Source organism: Dromaius novaehollandiae, chromosome 2, assembly GCF_036370855.1.
Source record: "Dromaius novaehollandiae isolate bDroNov1 chromosome 2, bDroNov1.hap1, whole genome shotgun sequence".
NCBI lineage: Eukaryota > Metazoa > Chordata > Aves > Casuariiformes > Dromaiidae > Dromaius > Dromaius novaehollandiae.
In genome coordinates this window covers 4,674,574-4,691,912 of record NC_088099.1, presented here as the reverse complement: position 1 = coordinate 4,691,912, position 17,339 = coordinate 4,674,574, and the positions used below count along the sequence as shown (strand labels likewise).

The following is a 17,339-nucleotide window of genomic DNA, read 5'->3' as shown; positions in this document are numbered from 1 at the left end:
TATTGGTAATAGAAGGACTCTGAACCTGTTCAAAATATCACACATGTTACGAGTGGCCGAAACTACAGATAACTCTGCAGGTCCAGGGAGCAGGATCTGCAAGACTGGTAGCTGTTATTACCTAATAAGCCCTTGGGCTTCTGTGGATGATATGAAAGCCTCAGTCCAGTTTGTGATTCAAGTTTCCATGACTACCTTGAAGGCAAAAATGAAGTTGATTCATTTACTTTCTCTGGAAAATGTCAAAGAAAGGCAGCAAAATGGTTTGCAGAGGTCCTCCTTGTCTCTTTAGAAGTTCCTCTGAAACTAAAGTAAAGGGGAAAAGCTTCTACTCTCTGTTCTTCAAGCCTGGTGGATGCTAGGTTAAACCAAAGCAGGGTCTTCAAATACTGGAAAGAGTGTATTCTAAAAGTTATCATTTTCCCACAGGATATTTGTCCATTCATTTAGTCAGTCATATCCCATCCTTCCATTGCATTTATATTGTATTTCTGATGCATAATAGTGGCAGAAGCTGACGATAGAATTCAATCTCCACAAAACCCTTTGGCCTTTCTGGCCAGGCCTGTGCACGGGAGTGCCAATTATCAAGAAATAATTTTAAATCCGATGTCTGCTGATGCATCTGTCTGGTTTTCTGTTCCTTCTGCTAATGGAGTGACTTTCCTTTTCCATCTCTCTGCTGCTGAATGTCACCATGGATGTTTTCTGTTCTCCTCAGCTGAGATCTTATCAGTCCCTCATTATTTGATAAACCATCAGAAATACAGTTAAGTAATTAAATTCAGTACCAGAGCAGAGCAAGAGTGACTGATCGAGTGAGGATAGAAGAAGGCAGACCAGTTCAGAGGGATTTTATGAATCATTGTCCTTCATTTAGTAAGGATCTGGATAGAGAGGACAGAAATATATAGATGGCTTAATTTTCCTTTTCTATTTTTTAATTGAAAGACTCTCTCCCTTCTGATTGCTGATGTCTTGGCAGTACCTTGAAGTCAGTATAAAAATCGAGTGTCCCCTGATTACAACGTTCTTTCATATTTCCCTTGTGATTTCTTTATTTACCTTCTGTCTTTAGTCTGGTTTTTTTTACTTCTTCCTCCTTTGTTATATTTCCTCACATTTTCTCTGATTTTTATTTTGTAATACTTTCCCAATATACGTATTCCCATTGTTTTTTTGTTTCTTAATTTTCTTCATTGTTTCTGTATCCTTTGTTCCTCTTTTATTATTAGCTGTGATCACTGTTTTTCCTCTCATATATTTATTCATCTGTTTAAACATTTCTGTAGTTGTGAAGATACATGTCAGTCTCATTTATGCCCACAGAGGTGATAGGTGGTGGAATGCAGAAATCCTACATCAGACAAGAAGTTTTTAATAAAAATATGAATAATAGTAGATATATAAAATGGAAGAAGGACAGTTCTCTGGCTCTGAGACAAACTGGTGTGACAGAGTTTATGTCCATGGGGATAAACTCCCCTAAGCAAAGAGGTCCCATCTTCACTACTATAAATATAAGCAAAGGACCTTCAGCTGACCTCATTTTGGAGCAATAAGGTTTACTAGGTAGAAACAAGATGAAGGGGAGCCATCTCAGGTGAGGAGTGATTAGGGAAAGAAAACAAATAAATCTGAAAGTATACCTCAGGGATAATAGCCTGCCTGTAGTTAGGCGGTCAAGTGAGACCTCTGTGTCACCAAGGTATGAATATATTAGGCAAGATAATGTTTAAAAAGGTGACACTGAGTAATGTGATTTTCATCCAGACAGAAACTGAGACAGAGAGGTTCTCTTGAATATCATATAACTATCTGGCAGCTCATCATGACCCTGACTGGGTGGGAATTTTGAAACACTAGGTCATGGCAGGAGGTGTTTGGACAGAACTAAAGTCAGGACTGTAGTTCTGGTGACATCCTGATCACCTGTTTAGCCTGTTGGCTGAAACCAAGCAGTAAAAGTCACATATATGCATGACACTGTCACCAACGTAAGTCAGTCCTAACTTACGTCATAGATGAATCTCCAGGCTTTCTGAAGGCACATTTCATTCCTTTGTGTCTCTACTGTTAAGTGCCTAAAAAGCTATTAGATTAACAGCTCTGAACATAGATTTTGGTATCTGGACAAGTGATCTCAGGGAGTAAATCATCAAGTCATACAATCTCTTAAAAAGCCTTCAAATAGTCACAGTTTTGAGCCTCTGCTGAAAACCATGAAGGTCAAATCATGACTTCAGAACGGAAGCAGACATTCAGGTCCTTTTTCTGGTTAAAAATGCTTTATTCTGCCTTTCCTTTGGATACAATTTAGGTCTTTGTTATCACAAAATCTATTTCAGTAGTTTCTATGATCCAAGTTATTGATCACACAGCCATGTCCTCGGGCTTTACATTAAATATCCAAGACCAGCTATACAGCTGCAAAACAGACAAGTATGGTTGATCTCTAATATACAAAACTCACAGTTGAGGTGCTGTGTTCTCTGTTTTATGTCCACTTCTTTCTCATTCTCTTCAGGTTTTCTATATTTATAATCATTATCCTGTTTCACTGCAGAGATCTGAGCCTTGACGTGAAGACATTGACAATAGCATCTGCAGAGAGCGTGTGCTTCGGCCCTAATAAGCATTAAAAAAGCAGAATTTGACTAAAGATAAAAATCAAGAGAGATGGCCATCAATTGGAAGACCTGCTTCTTCAGTCTCGTGTTGCTTCCTCTGGTAAGGAAAGATGTCTTTATTTATGTTGTGGTCATTTAAATGCATGTTCTCAAGGCCAACACTTGCTTAAGGTGAATGATCTGTCGTTGACACTGATTCTGGCTTTTTTCTGTGTGACTCCATAGTTTTGGTTAGGTCTTTTCCAGCTTTCTTCATGGATGCAGTAGAACTGTGTTCATGTGGCTGGGCTGGGACTTGGCCATGTAACTTCATTCTTGCCCATTGTCGCCATCTACATAGTGGCTGCATCTAGCCTCACACAAAAGCCATAAGACCACTGACAAAAGAATGTCTTTTCCCTTTGTAACCATAGGGAATAGTATACAACCCCTATAATTAAATCATCTCTCATTTCAGCCCAGTTCTTGCCAGACCATTGTTCATAACTGCTTTTCACTACTTCTGAATAAGCATTTTAGTGAGGAATATTGTGAGAAATAGCACTCTAAAATCCTCTGTCTTGTTCTTCTTAATAGCTCTCTATAACTTTGACAAAAATGCTTTACAAATGCTTAATATACAGACATTTGCATGTTTCTACACTTTAAAAGCCAGACATCTAAAAGATTCTTGAAATATATTCTATTTTTATTTTTAAATTAAAACTATTTAATATAATAGCAACATGTCCAGAATACATTTCAGCATTTTTAGAGTTTCTTGCTGATATATGTTGACTATGAAACAAGTCTTTTACAATGCATAGCAGTCAGCATACAGTGCTGCTCTTTATTTTGACTCACATAAATACTCTTTCTTTCCTCTTAGATCTTATTTAGAGACCATTTTAATTAACAGTATGTCAAAAATTTAGCATTAGTCAGCTAAATTCTGTAGAATGGGAGTGGAAGTGGTAGAGTATTTCTGTTAATCCAAATAATACAGTCTATCGCTTACCATACAAATATCTGATCTTTGGATTAATTTCTAGTTCACCATGCTTATAACTGTTACCTAGCTTTTCTGGTCAGGTAGAAAATATTATTTATAAACAAAGTGGGTAGGCTTAACTTTTATATTGCATGTCTGAGCTAGTCACACTAGACTTCCTCTAAGCTAAAGGCTGGCAGGAGGGAACGACCCAACAACAAACATATTTTAGATGCTTATGTTAATATGAGGTCTTCTGTCTGTCTGCTGGAATTGCATATATCTCTCCATTAACAATAAAGGGAGGTTAGCTCACATGTTGTGTTTTTAGACATAAATTTGATTACATAACCCCACCTTGTCCTTTCTGGTTTGAGACCCAGATATGACAACAGAGCTCTTAGGAATTACCATCAGTCTCACTGACACTGCTACTGGATGCTTATCTTTTACGTGGATAGTATCAGTGAGACTCATCGTACACTAAGTGAAACTGGAAAGCATATTGGTAGAATGATTGAATTCCTGGGTATGAAAACACATTTTTTGTACTGGAAAAAAAATAATTACATGATCATATGAAGGGAAGAGCAAAAGATATTTTTTAGTGACCAGTGAACTTGAACTTTTCAGAATTTTTGGTGTTTAGCTTAAGACATCCAAAAGGTATCTTCTTTTTTAGAGGTGAACTGCTTTTAATTAAGGAAAATAAATGTGACTTAACATATCTCTTGAGCTTTCAGATGACCTTCCTGGCAAATGTAAAAGGACAGCAAGTCACAGTTTCCAAGTGGTAGCATTTCAGGACATAGCTGTGATCGCTGAGCTGGATAATTAGTGATCAGCTCTGGCTTTTGGAAAGAACAGCTCTCTAATGAAATACTGTGAAGCAAACCAGAGTTAATAAGAACAAATATGCTTTTATCTGTGTTGTTTTTGCAATGGTTATGAGCTTGTTTATGAGTGCAAGATTTTATTATAGTTTCCTGCAGGAATACAGGCAATAAAATTAGCTATTTTACACACATGAGCTTTTATATATGCACACATACCTTGGTCAGTGAAGAGACTTAGGCCCATGGCAGATATTGTACTGTAAATTGTATATACTGAATTATTCATTCCTTATTTCCTTTCTGAAGTTTCTTTTCATGGGCTGGAGCTCAAGGAATAGTATGCTATTTACAGTCCTGCTCTTGCTGGGACTCTTTTGTAATGCTTACGGTAACAGATTCTCTCTCCACTGGGACAAACTTGCTCTTCAAACCACCTCTTACATGCTGTGTTGATGTTCTCAGATTGATATTTTCCTGTCATGTAGATTTTCAGATTTTCTTCCAAGGGAGTGGATGTGACACTCCAAGATATTTAGAGTAAATTTAATTATTCTCCTAGCCTCTAAAAGGTCTCTGAAAATATCTTCTACATTGTTTTTCTCTAAACACAGCTGGTACTGTTCAAGAAATTTCCATTTGCTTTCAAGGAGAGCTACTGTTTTCAGCTGTGAAAACTGCATGCCCATTTCATGGAGCACTTCTCCATCCTTCACAGTTGTTGTGGAAGCATCAGCTCCTGAATCTGTACACCTGCATGGATGTGCACTTTTTTGCCTTAACAGTCTTACAGTCTTAACAGTGACTAGGTGCCAATCCTTCCTCTTCCAATTATGTGGAGGCACTAGGGTTGGCTCCCGATCCTAAGCTCTTCTCATGTGCAGCAATGACAGAAGTTATCTAGATATTAAATATGAGATAGGAAGGTGCTAATAGTCCCATTTTACACACAGAAGACCAAAGTGCCCAGACTAAGGTCCAGAGCCACAAATGGCTCAGAAAAATGCAGAGAGGACAAAGGATTCAGTTTCCTAACCACTTGGGTTATGGACATTTTTGATCTGGCCTGCATCATGATTTGTTTTTGACAATCCAATCATGGAAGTGCTTTGCTACACCTTCTCTACTTGTACCATCAGAATCCTATTGCAGTTGGCCCTGTATAGCTCCCATATGCTAAATCAACTGTTGGTGGAACTTGGATTGATAAGACTTGCGTTCTCAAAAAGAATAGGACAAAGCACCAAGTTTTTGCAGCTAACATTCTTCAAAATATGCCCTTGTAATAAGCTAGCAATGTAGCTGAGAGCATGGGTTTAACACGATATATTAGTTAATGATTTTTATAATAGGTGATTGATGGAAAAACCTTGTGTTAGTCCACCTTGAAGAAGATAGCTGGAGCTAAATTTCCTGCAAAGGAGAGGGAAAAAAGGTGCACTAGGAGGACAGTAAAACTCAGGAAATATGTTGAATAGAAAAGGCAGAAACTCCCTAGATAAACTATTGATATTTTAGTTGCATAGAATCAAATACTGTATCTGAGTGTAAGGGAAAAACACGTGAACCGTTAGCCTGCAAAGACTGATCAACCTCCGCAAAAACTGAAATCTTGAGTTACCAAAGCACACAGAAGGAATGCTTTTATTAAGTATAGGCTAGCTGTATGTCATTTTCTTTTGTAGTCTTATGTTTCCAAACCTTGAGCCTCTATCACTAAATGTTGTCTTTGTCCCATTGCTAAATCTGTCTGGGTTTGGGAGGCAGTAAAAAAAGGAACAAAATTGATGGAGAAGCCTAGGTGTGTCATTTTCAGTGAGCTGAGAGACTGATATAGCTCTGTGTGCAGGGGTGGGACCCAGCCATTCTCAGACACGTAGTGTGAGGAGTTGTTCTGCCAACTGTAGTGTCCTGTGGAGAAGTTACTCTCAGGGGACATGAATGAGTTGACCTTCTGCAAGATGGCAAAGGAAAAGAGAGACCAAAGGCTCTGAATAAATTCTGTGGTGCCATCGGCTTGTCACAGAAGCTCCACCTTGACTGGAAGTGGTGTTACTTCAAGACACATCTTCTAGGGATTGGAGTTCATAGCTGAGTTTTGACCTCCATATGGAATATGCTGAACCAATCTCAGGGCACTCTTATGTGTGCATTCATGGAAAATTCTAGGTGGCCTCAAACCAAAGTGTCTATATTGCTATTTTAGTTGTTGTTCTTTAATGTATTTGTTGTTATCTAGACTGTTTATTTTCAATCTCTCTTTTTTTTTGTCTTGTATGAACATGTTCTGTTTTCATCTGCACATCAGTTGTCTTGATCCTACCTACTTTTTCCTTCTGAATTTACTTTCACTGCCATTTGCTTGATTTCTCATTCCATTCATCCGTGATAGCAGTAGATTTTTTTTAAATATTAACAAAAGTTATCATAAAATTTTTGAGGGGACAGGATCCTGAAACATGGTTCCTTTGTGTAGTTCCAAATGTACTTGAGAAACAATGAAATTCATGACTCACAAAGTTGGCTTAGTATATGAAGTGAATTTAAATGTAACTGCAATGCAGGTGTTCTAACTGTCTGTAATAATTCAATCAGATGTATTTCTTGAACTAATACTTGGAATGTCTTGTGGATGCATATTTAATATTGCTAAGCTTAAAAGTTTCGGATGATAAGATATTCCTTGTAGCGTTTCATTAGCCAGGCAACTTATGTTCATCAACGTTCCTAAAAAAAAAAAAAAAAGAGAGAGAGAGAGACAGAGAGACAGAGATGAAAATGAAAGGTGAAACTGATGCCTCTTGTGTACTAACATTGAGGTGTGATTACTGGGTGAGGGTCAGGTAAGTAAACAGAAATTTGGATACGCTGGCAGCGTCTCACAGATCAGAGAACCAGGTCTCTACCTGGCGACGTTCAAGCCTCCATTCATTAAGAGATGAGGAGAGGAACTAGATCTGTTTGCTCAGATCCTGTTTGCTGAATCGGAAAATATTTCTCAGTCTGTTAAAGGTATATCTCTGCTGAGGAGAGAGCTATCTGTATTCTCCATTATTCATGTGTGGCTGTCATTTCCAGTACCAGGGTACATTCAAATAGGACCATCTATGTTTCAATCTCTGCCAGTTTTTAAAGATGAGAGACAGTATTTCAGATGCACTGTTCCACTAGTTTCTCTCCTTCCCTGTTATATTTATGAGGGTATCCATTTTCTGTTGCAGCCCAAATGTGATGTTCCTCAGATACAAACATAAATGGTCGTGTTATTCCCTGCTTTTTAAATAACCTTTTTTTTTTTACCTGTAGGACTTAATGAACCAATTTTTAATGAGTTTATCTGACTTACGGTTTATAAGATCTCATAACTGGACTAGAAAAGTCAAGTTCTCTTTAGAATTACAACAGTCCCTAACACAATACAAACTTACATGGGACTTACCTGTTACTTGTGCAACACCGAGGAGGTTCCTGTACAAATATGGCTAGGGACCTCCTCCAGAAGAGAAAAACCTCAGCAAGCCAAGATGTTGCTGTTGCTACAGCTTTTCTTTTTTAACATAAGGAGATGGTGCTCGGGAAAACCAGCAAAACATAAAGTTGACTTAAAAGTCTATGCCTTGTTAAATACATACATATATATATATATATATTTATATTTATATAAAGATGTGTAATAGTGGGTCGTTTCAAAAAGAAGGTTGAGAATTTCTGGTATGGTCTACCACAAATATCACCTGAGGCAATCCATGTTGCAAAATAATTCTGGTGCCCCTTGATACTATCCAACCTCAAGTGCCTTTCTGAGGCACAAAAATTAGGATCCTCATTTCCAGATGGTACTTAGGCTCTCAGCAAGGTGAGATGGGCACTTTCAGAGGGTGACTGAGTCCACCTGAGATCTCTGCAAGTCCCAGTGTTTCTCAGAGAAAGCCTAGTAGTTGACACTTCTGTCTCAGACGCTCAAAGCTGGTGGGAGACCTTGGTGTGGTATTGGTGCTCTGTCTAGTACTCTGGCATGTGTGATCTCAGGCTGGGGACTTCAGGTGTCAGTTATGATTTTAGTGGAAGGTGTCAAAAGACACACACAGTTAAAATGTTATTAAGCTTATTTTTTAATACTTTTACGTGAATTGCAACTGAAAAAGAAACTCTAGAAATAGGTTCTACCAATGCCTGATTCATAATGCTACGCACACACATAGGTATCTGCATGTAGCTTTCCTTATTTATACTGGCAAGGTATTTGGGTCTTAGAAATTCATGGTAGCAGATTACAAAGCAGGAAATGGCTGCCCTACATTATTGCCTTCACTTTTTTACCCTCCGGTAGTAGTAATAATTTCTGTGTCAGGCAAATAATATGATGACAGCACTGATTTAGGGACATTAATATGATTCTTTTCCCTGCTGGTTTTGTATTCATGAGCTTGGAGGAGCATTGGATGAGCAGTCAAATAACAAATTAGGAAATAAAAAAGATCTCTTCGAAAATGAGCCTGTAAAAAAATTCAGAATCAGTGATTTTTCATGTTGCTCAGCTATTAATATCCAGCACCTGGAGGGATATTATTCAAGTCTATAGCAAGTGTGAGGCTGGCCTCTTCTTCCTTGGGTTTGCTGAGTCAGCAGCCTAAGAAGATTTACTGTAGAGTCAGCTCAAAGTGAGCTAGCTGGGATGCAGAACCAAAGCTGCATTAAAGGGAGGTGGGGAAAGGAAGCAGAAGAGTAGGAAGAGAGGAAAAAATATGAAACATTTATATTACTGCCCTGTTAGGGTCTGGTCTTTTATATGTCCTCCTGCCCCTCTCTCTGTAGCTTATAATAAATAGCTAAATCTTTATTTTTGCTTCCCAATCTGTAAAATAAACACTTCCCTGCTTCTCTTATGGTGACAACTGGGCCCTCCCTGGGGACCAAGTAGCTACCCCATAAACTGCCCTTGTGGAGCATGCAGAATCAGCACTTCCCAAAGGTTACACACCTTAAGGCGTTCCAGACGAGCGGTCCATAGGTTGTCTATGAATTAGTCATAGGGACAAGAAGCAGATGAGAGGCAGAATGCTGCTTCTAGGGCTTCTTTTTCAAAGTAGTAGAGATACAGCGATTTAATCAAAATCTGTGAGGCCCATTAAAGAGAAAATCACTGCCAACCATGAAGCCTAGGTGCTGCTACCGTTGCAGTCCCCAAGGGCAAAGAACCCAACCCAACAAAGCCCTCTTTGTTCCTCTGGGCAAGTGGTGAATAGCTCACTCCAGGCTACCTTGTGCTCGCGTTCCCGAAAAGAAAACAGAATTTCTCTCAGAGCTCTTTTTCCCATGTGGAAACTGCTTAGAAGAGAGGATTTGGGAGATATGGATCCCCTTCAACTCTAAAACATGCTGACCTCTTTGGTACGGTTATTCCATGCTATATAACACTAGCTGTGATTGAAACAGTAAATATCACCTTCCTAATGAATGGGACCTGCCTCTGTACCTGTTAAAGCTGAGCCATATATATAAATGGTGTCAGCAAATGCACTTAGGCCAATATATAGCCACTTAGAAGCTGGATGTCTAATATAGGATATCTATTGATATTAGTATCTACCAAAAACTCTGCTATAGTCAATGGAAATGGACAGACACTTCCAGACAATGGTATATCCCATTCTAAACATCCCTAGGGCTCTCCTTACTGCAGGATGACCAGAAAATTAGCTTAAATTAGACTTTATTTCCTTTAGCTTTTTGACACCTAATCCTTATTGAGTAGTAAGTTACCTTTTCTGGATGTCATGTTGATGAACAGATGAACGTAAGTTCACCTTGCCCAGTGATTCAGCTGTTGATTGAGTTGCGTTATCAGTATCCTAGATCCATCACAAGGTGGTTTCCCACAGTATCACACAAAAGCTGTTTATTACCTTTCCTGGAATAATTAAGCTCTGAATGTGTGTACTTGTTTGCAGGAGGGCAGGTGCCAATGGATTATTAGGTCTTTAGCCAAAAAAAGAAAAAAAAATCTGTTATGTTAAATATTTCAGGATCTTTGAAAAAAGGAAAGATGAATTTTAGAGAAAATGGGAAAATATTTTTCCCCTAAAATAATATCTTTAAAAAATATTTTGTAGTAGGTTGATCAGAATTTTTCTTTCTAGAAAAGTTTGGAGCATTTCATTTCAATTTGAACCCCTTTTTCTATTTTTTTTTTTTTTTTTTGTACAGAACAAAATAAAATTCCAAATAAATATCCTTTTCAAACAAGACATTTACATAACGGAAAAGGAACATTTTCTACTCCCTCTCCCCTTTCTAAGAATGAACAAATAACAATATATTTTTTGGTCATTGATATGGTTTAGACTATATGCTTAATCAATATGTTGTTTCCCGAGGGAAAATGGTCTCAATGGGCATCTTTCAGTCAGATTTTGTTTGTGTCAGTTGGTGGGTTTAATGATTGTCAGCCTTTGTATGCCCTTAGTGGCTGCGTTCACTGTTCCAATATACTTAATATATATGTACGCTTGCTCTAAACTGCTAAAAAGTTCTGCTGAAGATTGCAAAGTGACAAAGTTTTTACTGTGCCTGGCCTTCTGATAACGTGTGTACAATGTTCTTTTCCATCAAAGATTGCTCTGCAGGCTCCTTTAGGAGAGTGAAATTCTTATTAATTCTCCAGGAGCTTTACACAGAAAAAGAAAAAGCTTTAACTTCTGTGTACTCGTTTCAAAAGCTTTGGGTCTCTCAGTCTGACTCAGCATCTGTGGCCAAAATGTGTTATTTAGGCTAAATACAGGCTGGTGATTTGGTCTTTTGAAGACTCTCAAAAAGGTTTGCAAATAATTTGAGCTACTAGTGTTTGCAGATTTAGAGAGGGAAAATTTAGAGGTGTTTTTTTTTCCTTTTTTTGTCTTAGATGATAGCCATATTTGAGCATTTTACATGTTTTAGCTTAAAACTCTTCTGACCTTTATTTTGGCTTTGTCATTTGCTAAGTGCTTGCCAGATAATTGATAATGCAAAATGCATGTTGGATGAGACTAGAGATACACTGAAGCTCAAGGGTATAGGTTTGTGTTTACTCCTTCACAAATATTAAAATGTATTTTTTCTTGCTGCCCTCTGGCTGAGCTCTTTTTATTTGTTGTATCTCTGTTAGCCAGCTTTATGATAATATGCTCCATTACTTAAAAGTATAACAGAATGCATGACATATTTGCACTGTGATATAAACAAAATTCTGATGTAATTACAGGCTAAGATATTCCATTTTAGTATCTCTTCCAGCACTGTAGATGTGTAAAATCTAAACTTTTTTTCCCATCACACATTGCCTAATATGTCTGAACCAATGGCAAGAAAACCAGATGAATGTATTGTGTGCTAATTTAAAATAACTGTTGAATCTGACTGCGTGTCTGCAGCCATCTCTGACATCAAACAGGATTAAATTACTTCTCCCCATGTAACCTACATTATCTTGCCCATGCCATTTGCAGAGCAACTGTGGTAGAGCCAGGAAGTTCACAGAGGCAGGCAACACCAGTGGGAATGTGCAGTAAGACAGTGAAGGGCCTTTGATATATGAAGGAAGGCAGAGTTATATGATCACATCTATGCATATGTGTTTTTTTCTATTTTCCCTCTCTCCAGGGCATCTCCACCAAAATTCTGAATGTGTTGGGTGGTTTCAACTAAATTTGACAGAAGGGCTGAAGTCTCAAGTAGTTTAAGTTTCTAAAAGTTTCAAGCAAATAAACTGCTTGGGTAAAGACAGAGATTTTGTTAATTCCCTAGGGAAAAATGAACTTCATCATAAGCTCAAATCCTCTGATGTTAGACATCAGAGTATCCAAACAGGAGCCCACTCAGGAGACACTAATCCATGCGAACAGTGAGTAAAGCCTTGTGTTACTGCTCCCAAAATGAGTTAGCTTTGTTTTTCAGAACATCTTACAGCCAGTTCAGGTATCACTGGCTAAATGGCAATTAGAGCAATAACCTAAGACGTGAGAGCTGAAAGTTCAAAACCTCTCCGTGCCCCAGATTTAGCGCTTGATTTGAGCAGTGCTGCAGCTTATTGTTCCTCAGTTCTCTACGTGTCAAATGAGGTCGGCTGCACTGCCCTGTCTCTGAGGTGTGGACAGGATAAATCCACTTAAGGCTAAGGTGTGATCAAGTATTGGAGTGATGATGCCAAAGACAGCTGTTTGGAGATATCAGATGTTTTGTTAATCTCAGTGCTAGGCTACTGAGAAGCGCGTACTAATGAGCTGCCTGGAAATCTGCATATAAATACACGGCTTGGGAGCTCTGTGAGAGACCTGGCTTTCAGACATGCTGAGCCCTAGACCTTCAACTAGCCCCTCAAAATGTTGGGTTCTGCATTAGGTCTATTTTGCGGGTCAAATTGTAAGCAAAGACAGCAGTCATATCTGAGAGAAGCATGATGACGTTATTTTCCTGTTCTTTCATTTTGTGTGGTCTTCTACACTTTTTTGTACCTTACCTGCTATCTAACTTACTTTCACCCATAAAATCTATGTACTTGGAACCAGAAGTTTGTCTGCAGTGGCATCTTTGTTGTGGACTGAGAGTACATGGCACGGCAGTGAAGGCAGCACTGGGATCTCTGGAAAAGCAGAAATGGAGATAGTCAGTACACACTGGAGAGCACTGCAAAGGAAGCTGTGCCACCAGCGTTTGCTAACATTAATATGAAGGCTCAAGTATATCTACCTTCATCTTGGAGCTGACCTACTTATTCCCTCTCAACTCCACAGGATTTTATTTGTTCTAATTATTTAACCGTGTTTACACTCTCCCTTGGAAATTTCTTAGGGATTTTTCTGTGAGTCAAAGGAGTAGATGGAGACCAGAAATAATGTTGAATCTGCTTTGGTTTTCTCACTGCTAGCTAGTGGTTAAGATAAATCATTAATTCTGCAGATATTTAATTATAGGAAGCAAAGATGGAAATTCTAACTTTTTTCCCTTTTGCATGCATGGATTTTTCCTCTATCCCTGATAACACTTGTTGTGGACCACGATTATTATTAGAGGGGCAGGTCATGTTGTCTGGATGTCAACTCCTACTGCGCAGCACAGCTTATAACTGGAGGCCCTTGGATGTTGAACAATTTAATGCTACCACTTCAAGGGCTTCAGATCTACATATCTTTTACATATAAGCCACATTATAACTCAGAAATAAGTAGATTTGAGACTCTAGAACATTTACCTTTGGAAAAAAAGCTTTGTACCCTTGCACCTGTGAGCATACAGGAGTGACATGAAGGGACCAGAGTCCCTGAAAACTGAAAATAGGATGAACCATGGGACTGAGTTTTCTTCCTAAAACTGGGAATACATTAGCAGAGGAGAAATAAACTTTTTGGGAGGAAAGGATAAGATTAGGGAGTTGGAAATGAAGGTAATAAGGTTAACATCTGAGAAATGCTGGTCACTTCAGGTTCTGGGCAGGCTTTCACATTGCGGTATCCCTCTGAACCTGAGCGCCAACCTTCTCTGAGACTCTTGTGTTGCCAAGAGCAGCCACCAAGGCAAAGTGATAGCCATGAACTCCTGGCAGGCAGGCAAACCAAGGTCTCTCTCCTGAGGTCATCTGCAGGTATCGGGTGGCTCTCACACCAGGCAGCAATGTCAATCTTAAAGGTGAGATTTGCCTTGCCCTGCTGGGATGTGTATTACATCAGGACTGTGGGGATCCAGGATGGCTGAAGATTTCAGAAAGCAGTATCAGTGAGGTTATGATGCAGTCAGAGCCACTGAGGAAATCAGCATTTTCAAGCCCAGAAATATAAAGGTAGGCTCTCTTGGTCAATATATAAAGACACTATTAAATGTGGCATACATAAATACCCCAGCAGAACCCTTCCCTCTTTCTCTGGGATGCCAGTTTACTGAAGCTTCCGTTGATTTAGCAAGCTGTGTTTGGGAAGAGAGGATTAAAAATATTGAACAACATATATTCTTCAGTGCACAGTAGTAACTGTGCACACTTGGGCATTACAGTTATTTTTCTTTATTCCATCTTTTTTTTTTTTTTGGACACTGAAAAATTGTGTCTTGCTTAAGTATGCAAAAGATTCTGAGTCCTAAATGTCTGTGCATTGCAGTCAGCTGCAAACAGGACAGCTGAAGCATCTGTTATCCTTGGAGAGAGCCCCTGTGCCACCGTGTTCTGCATTAAAAATGTCCTTGTACCTGCCAGCCGGTGTGGCTGTCTTAACACTTTAGATGTCTGCTTCATTTTGTTGGGGATGAACACAACATGGGATGTACCACGGGGGAAATAAAATGCCTCCTGATTCGGTCCTTATCCAGTAAGGTCTCGCTTCAGCTATCTGAGCAAATTTATTTATTGTGGTAGAGCAGAAAATGCTGGAGTAGAATCTGGGTCAAGACAGGATTCTGCACGCGAGACCTGTGGCTTAGTTGTCAGGGTCTGAAAAGGATCCAAGTCCTGCAGACTTTTTTGGAATAAAATCACCCTTTGAAGGGCAGATCTGCTCTTAGAAGACAACCTTCTCCATCCCTGCATGCTGTCCCTCCTTGAAGCAAAACATATCCTGTAATGATAAAAGAACAAAATAGGAATCTGAGATAAGGGTATACAACCTGGCACTTCATGGATTTTTTTTTAGTAACTTTGCAACTGTATTTTGTAACACATCGTATATCAGAACTTCTTGAAGCCTGCTTGAGGATCTGCTCATGTAGTATAGAGGAGTCACAGGTAACATTGTATAACAACATCTCACAAGTAGGGCATAGCACAGCATGTTAGAAAAAAAAAATATATATATATAAACAGGAGGTTTCAGGGCTGGTTTCTGGAGGTCAGGATTTACCGAGTATTAGAAGGCTATAGCTGCCCCAGTGGTATTGTGTAGCATACAGTTTACACCGACTAGTGTGTGATGTGGGACTGGCTAGACACTTCATCCCCCACTGCTAGTCCATCTTTCTGCTCCCTATCCATAGTTTTGCTGCTCCCAGCTCCTCAGAAAATTGATTTATATTGGCAGGTCAGGATTTTTTTTTAGTGTATAAAAAGAAAATGCCACTATGCGTCACACTGAACGTCATCTAAGGTGTTTTGGACTTCAACTCCTGTGACTAAAGAGAGGAATTGGGTGGATTTTTTATTTGTGGGGAGTACAGATCCAATTGCACACTGGTGGGATTGTGTTCCTGTAACACCTAAGCGCTTTTGAAAATCCCAGTTATTGCTGTGTGCCTACTGTGTTTATATTGTGGCTAATACATGGGCGACAACTGATAGTGAGTCTGGGCATATGATTCTATTTAATGGAGTATGTGAAAGCCATATTTTTTACTGTTCTGTTGTAATATCTGGAGTCAGGAATTGAGGTTCAATATTGCACTCTGTCACCTGTTCACTGCATGTGCTTGAGCGAGGTACACTCGAATTACATTCAGATCGCAAGGCATGAGCCTATTTCAAAGCTGCATGTTCTCAGGTCCTGAAAATATAGGTAATGGGATTAAACACAGATCCACATCTCCCAGTGCAAAGCATTATTTGTCAATATACATTGGTTGAAGAGCCGGGTCCTTTACTTTAACAAGATAAATACTACGCAACAGGTAATGTGATTGCTTATTTTCAGTGATTTCTAGGGCATCTTTAAACATATATCGTTTTAAAGCTTACAAATGTCCAAGAGAGAAATATTGCATGTGGCTAAATTACTATGAATCACAAACATACTGACTCCTGGCTGCTGCGTCAGTGCAGGGAATCGTGTTGGTGGTGCTGATCATGCCTTTGGCAACGGTTTGCCTACCCAAAACTTAGTAATTCTCCATCATGATATAATGGCATGTCACCAGAGATTATGTTTTCTGAGACTGTCAAAGAGCTCTTGGAGATCAGGCATGATTAGATCTGGTGCCCAATGAGAGTCTAATACTTCGGATGGCCCATAAAAATCTGAGGTGTTGAGGTGGGAAAACAACACACAAATAACAGCTTTCAACAAGAGTGGGTATGGGATTTACCTCATAAAGTTTTCAGCAGCTGTAGTACAATGCCTACAACTGCACAAGTCACCCTGGGATCTCATTTTGGTCACTAGAGAGAAACAAGCACTGATGTTGCAAGTCTGTTTCCAAACCAAGTTTTTCACCAGATAACTTAGGCCAGAAATATTCATCAACACTGAGTGCCCAAACCATTCACTGGCTGTGAGAGGAGTTTCTTCTGATACATCTCAGCAGCAGAGCAATGAGGCGGTCCTAAATATGGAGATAAGGTAGTGATCATTTAGGCAATCATGACAATAGTACCCCTACTATATTAGGTCATCCGATTCATCTCTGTAGTAGCATTCTCTGTGGTACAAATCCAGACTGAAGGCTTACAGTGGTTGATGACTTTATACAGGGAAAATTTGGAATTTTCTATCACATGGAAAACTCAGTTGTTTCAATATTTTTTCCATCCTGATCTAACAGGGATATATTCATCTATCTAGACATATCTTTTTTCACAGAGTAAATTTCATCACCTTTGAAAAATTTGATTCCAAAACAGTATAATATTCCATTACTGACACCTGTAAGCAGAGTAAAAGCTTTCATTATTCCTGAATGAACTAGATCACCTGAGTGACACCTCTGCTCCTCAACTGATCAGCGCAACATTTTGTATTGCTGGTAGCTGTCTTTGAACCTCATCAATGCTAAATGAGTGTGAATGTTACAGATGCATGGGAAAGCATAATTATGTCATATTCTTCACAGTCATAACTTGGGACTGCAGAGTAGCTCACGTCCCACAGCTCTGCCAGCAATATCTTGCAGCCACCACTGTGCATTCCTCCATGGAAGTGCTTACAGCCCAAGGGCAACCAGAGCCCCATCTTCGTGTTT

At 39.1% G+C, this 17,339-nt stretch overlaps 1 protein-coding gene across 12 annotated transcripts in view; it reads left to right on the top strand.

The window, feature by feature from the left end:
• Positions 1 to 17,339, top strand: part of ADCYAP1R1 (ADCYAP receptor type I) — a 140,837-nt gene that overhangs the window by 31,580 nt on the left and 91,918 nt on the right. For all 12 annotated transcript variants that reach the window (XM_064505676.1, XM_064505682.1, XM_064505681.1 and 9 more), the window contains exon 2: positions 2,567 to 2,730. In XM_064505676.1, coding sequence (XP_064361746.1) covers positions 2,680 to 2,730 — 51 coding nt within the window. In that variant the 5' untranslated portion in view covers positions 2,567 to 2,679. The remainder of the gene's footprint in view (positions 1 to 2,566; positions 2,731 to 17,339) is intronic.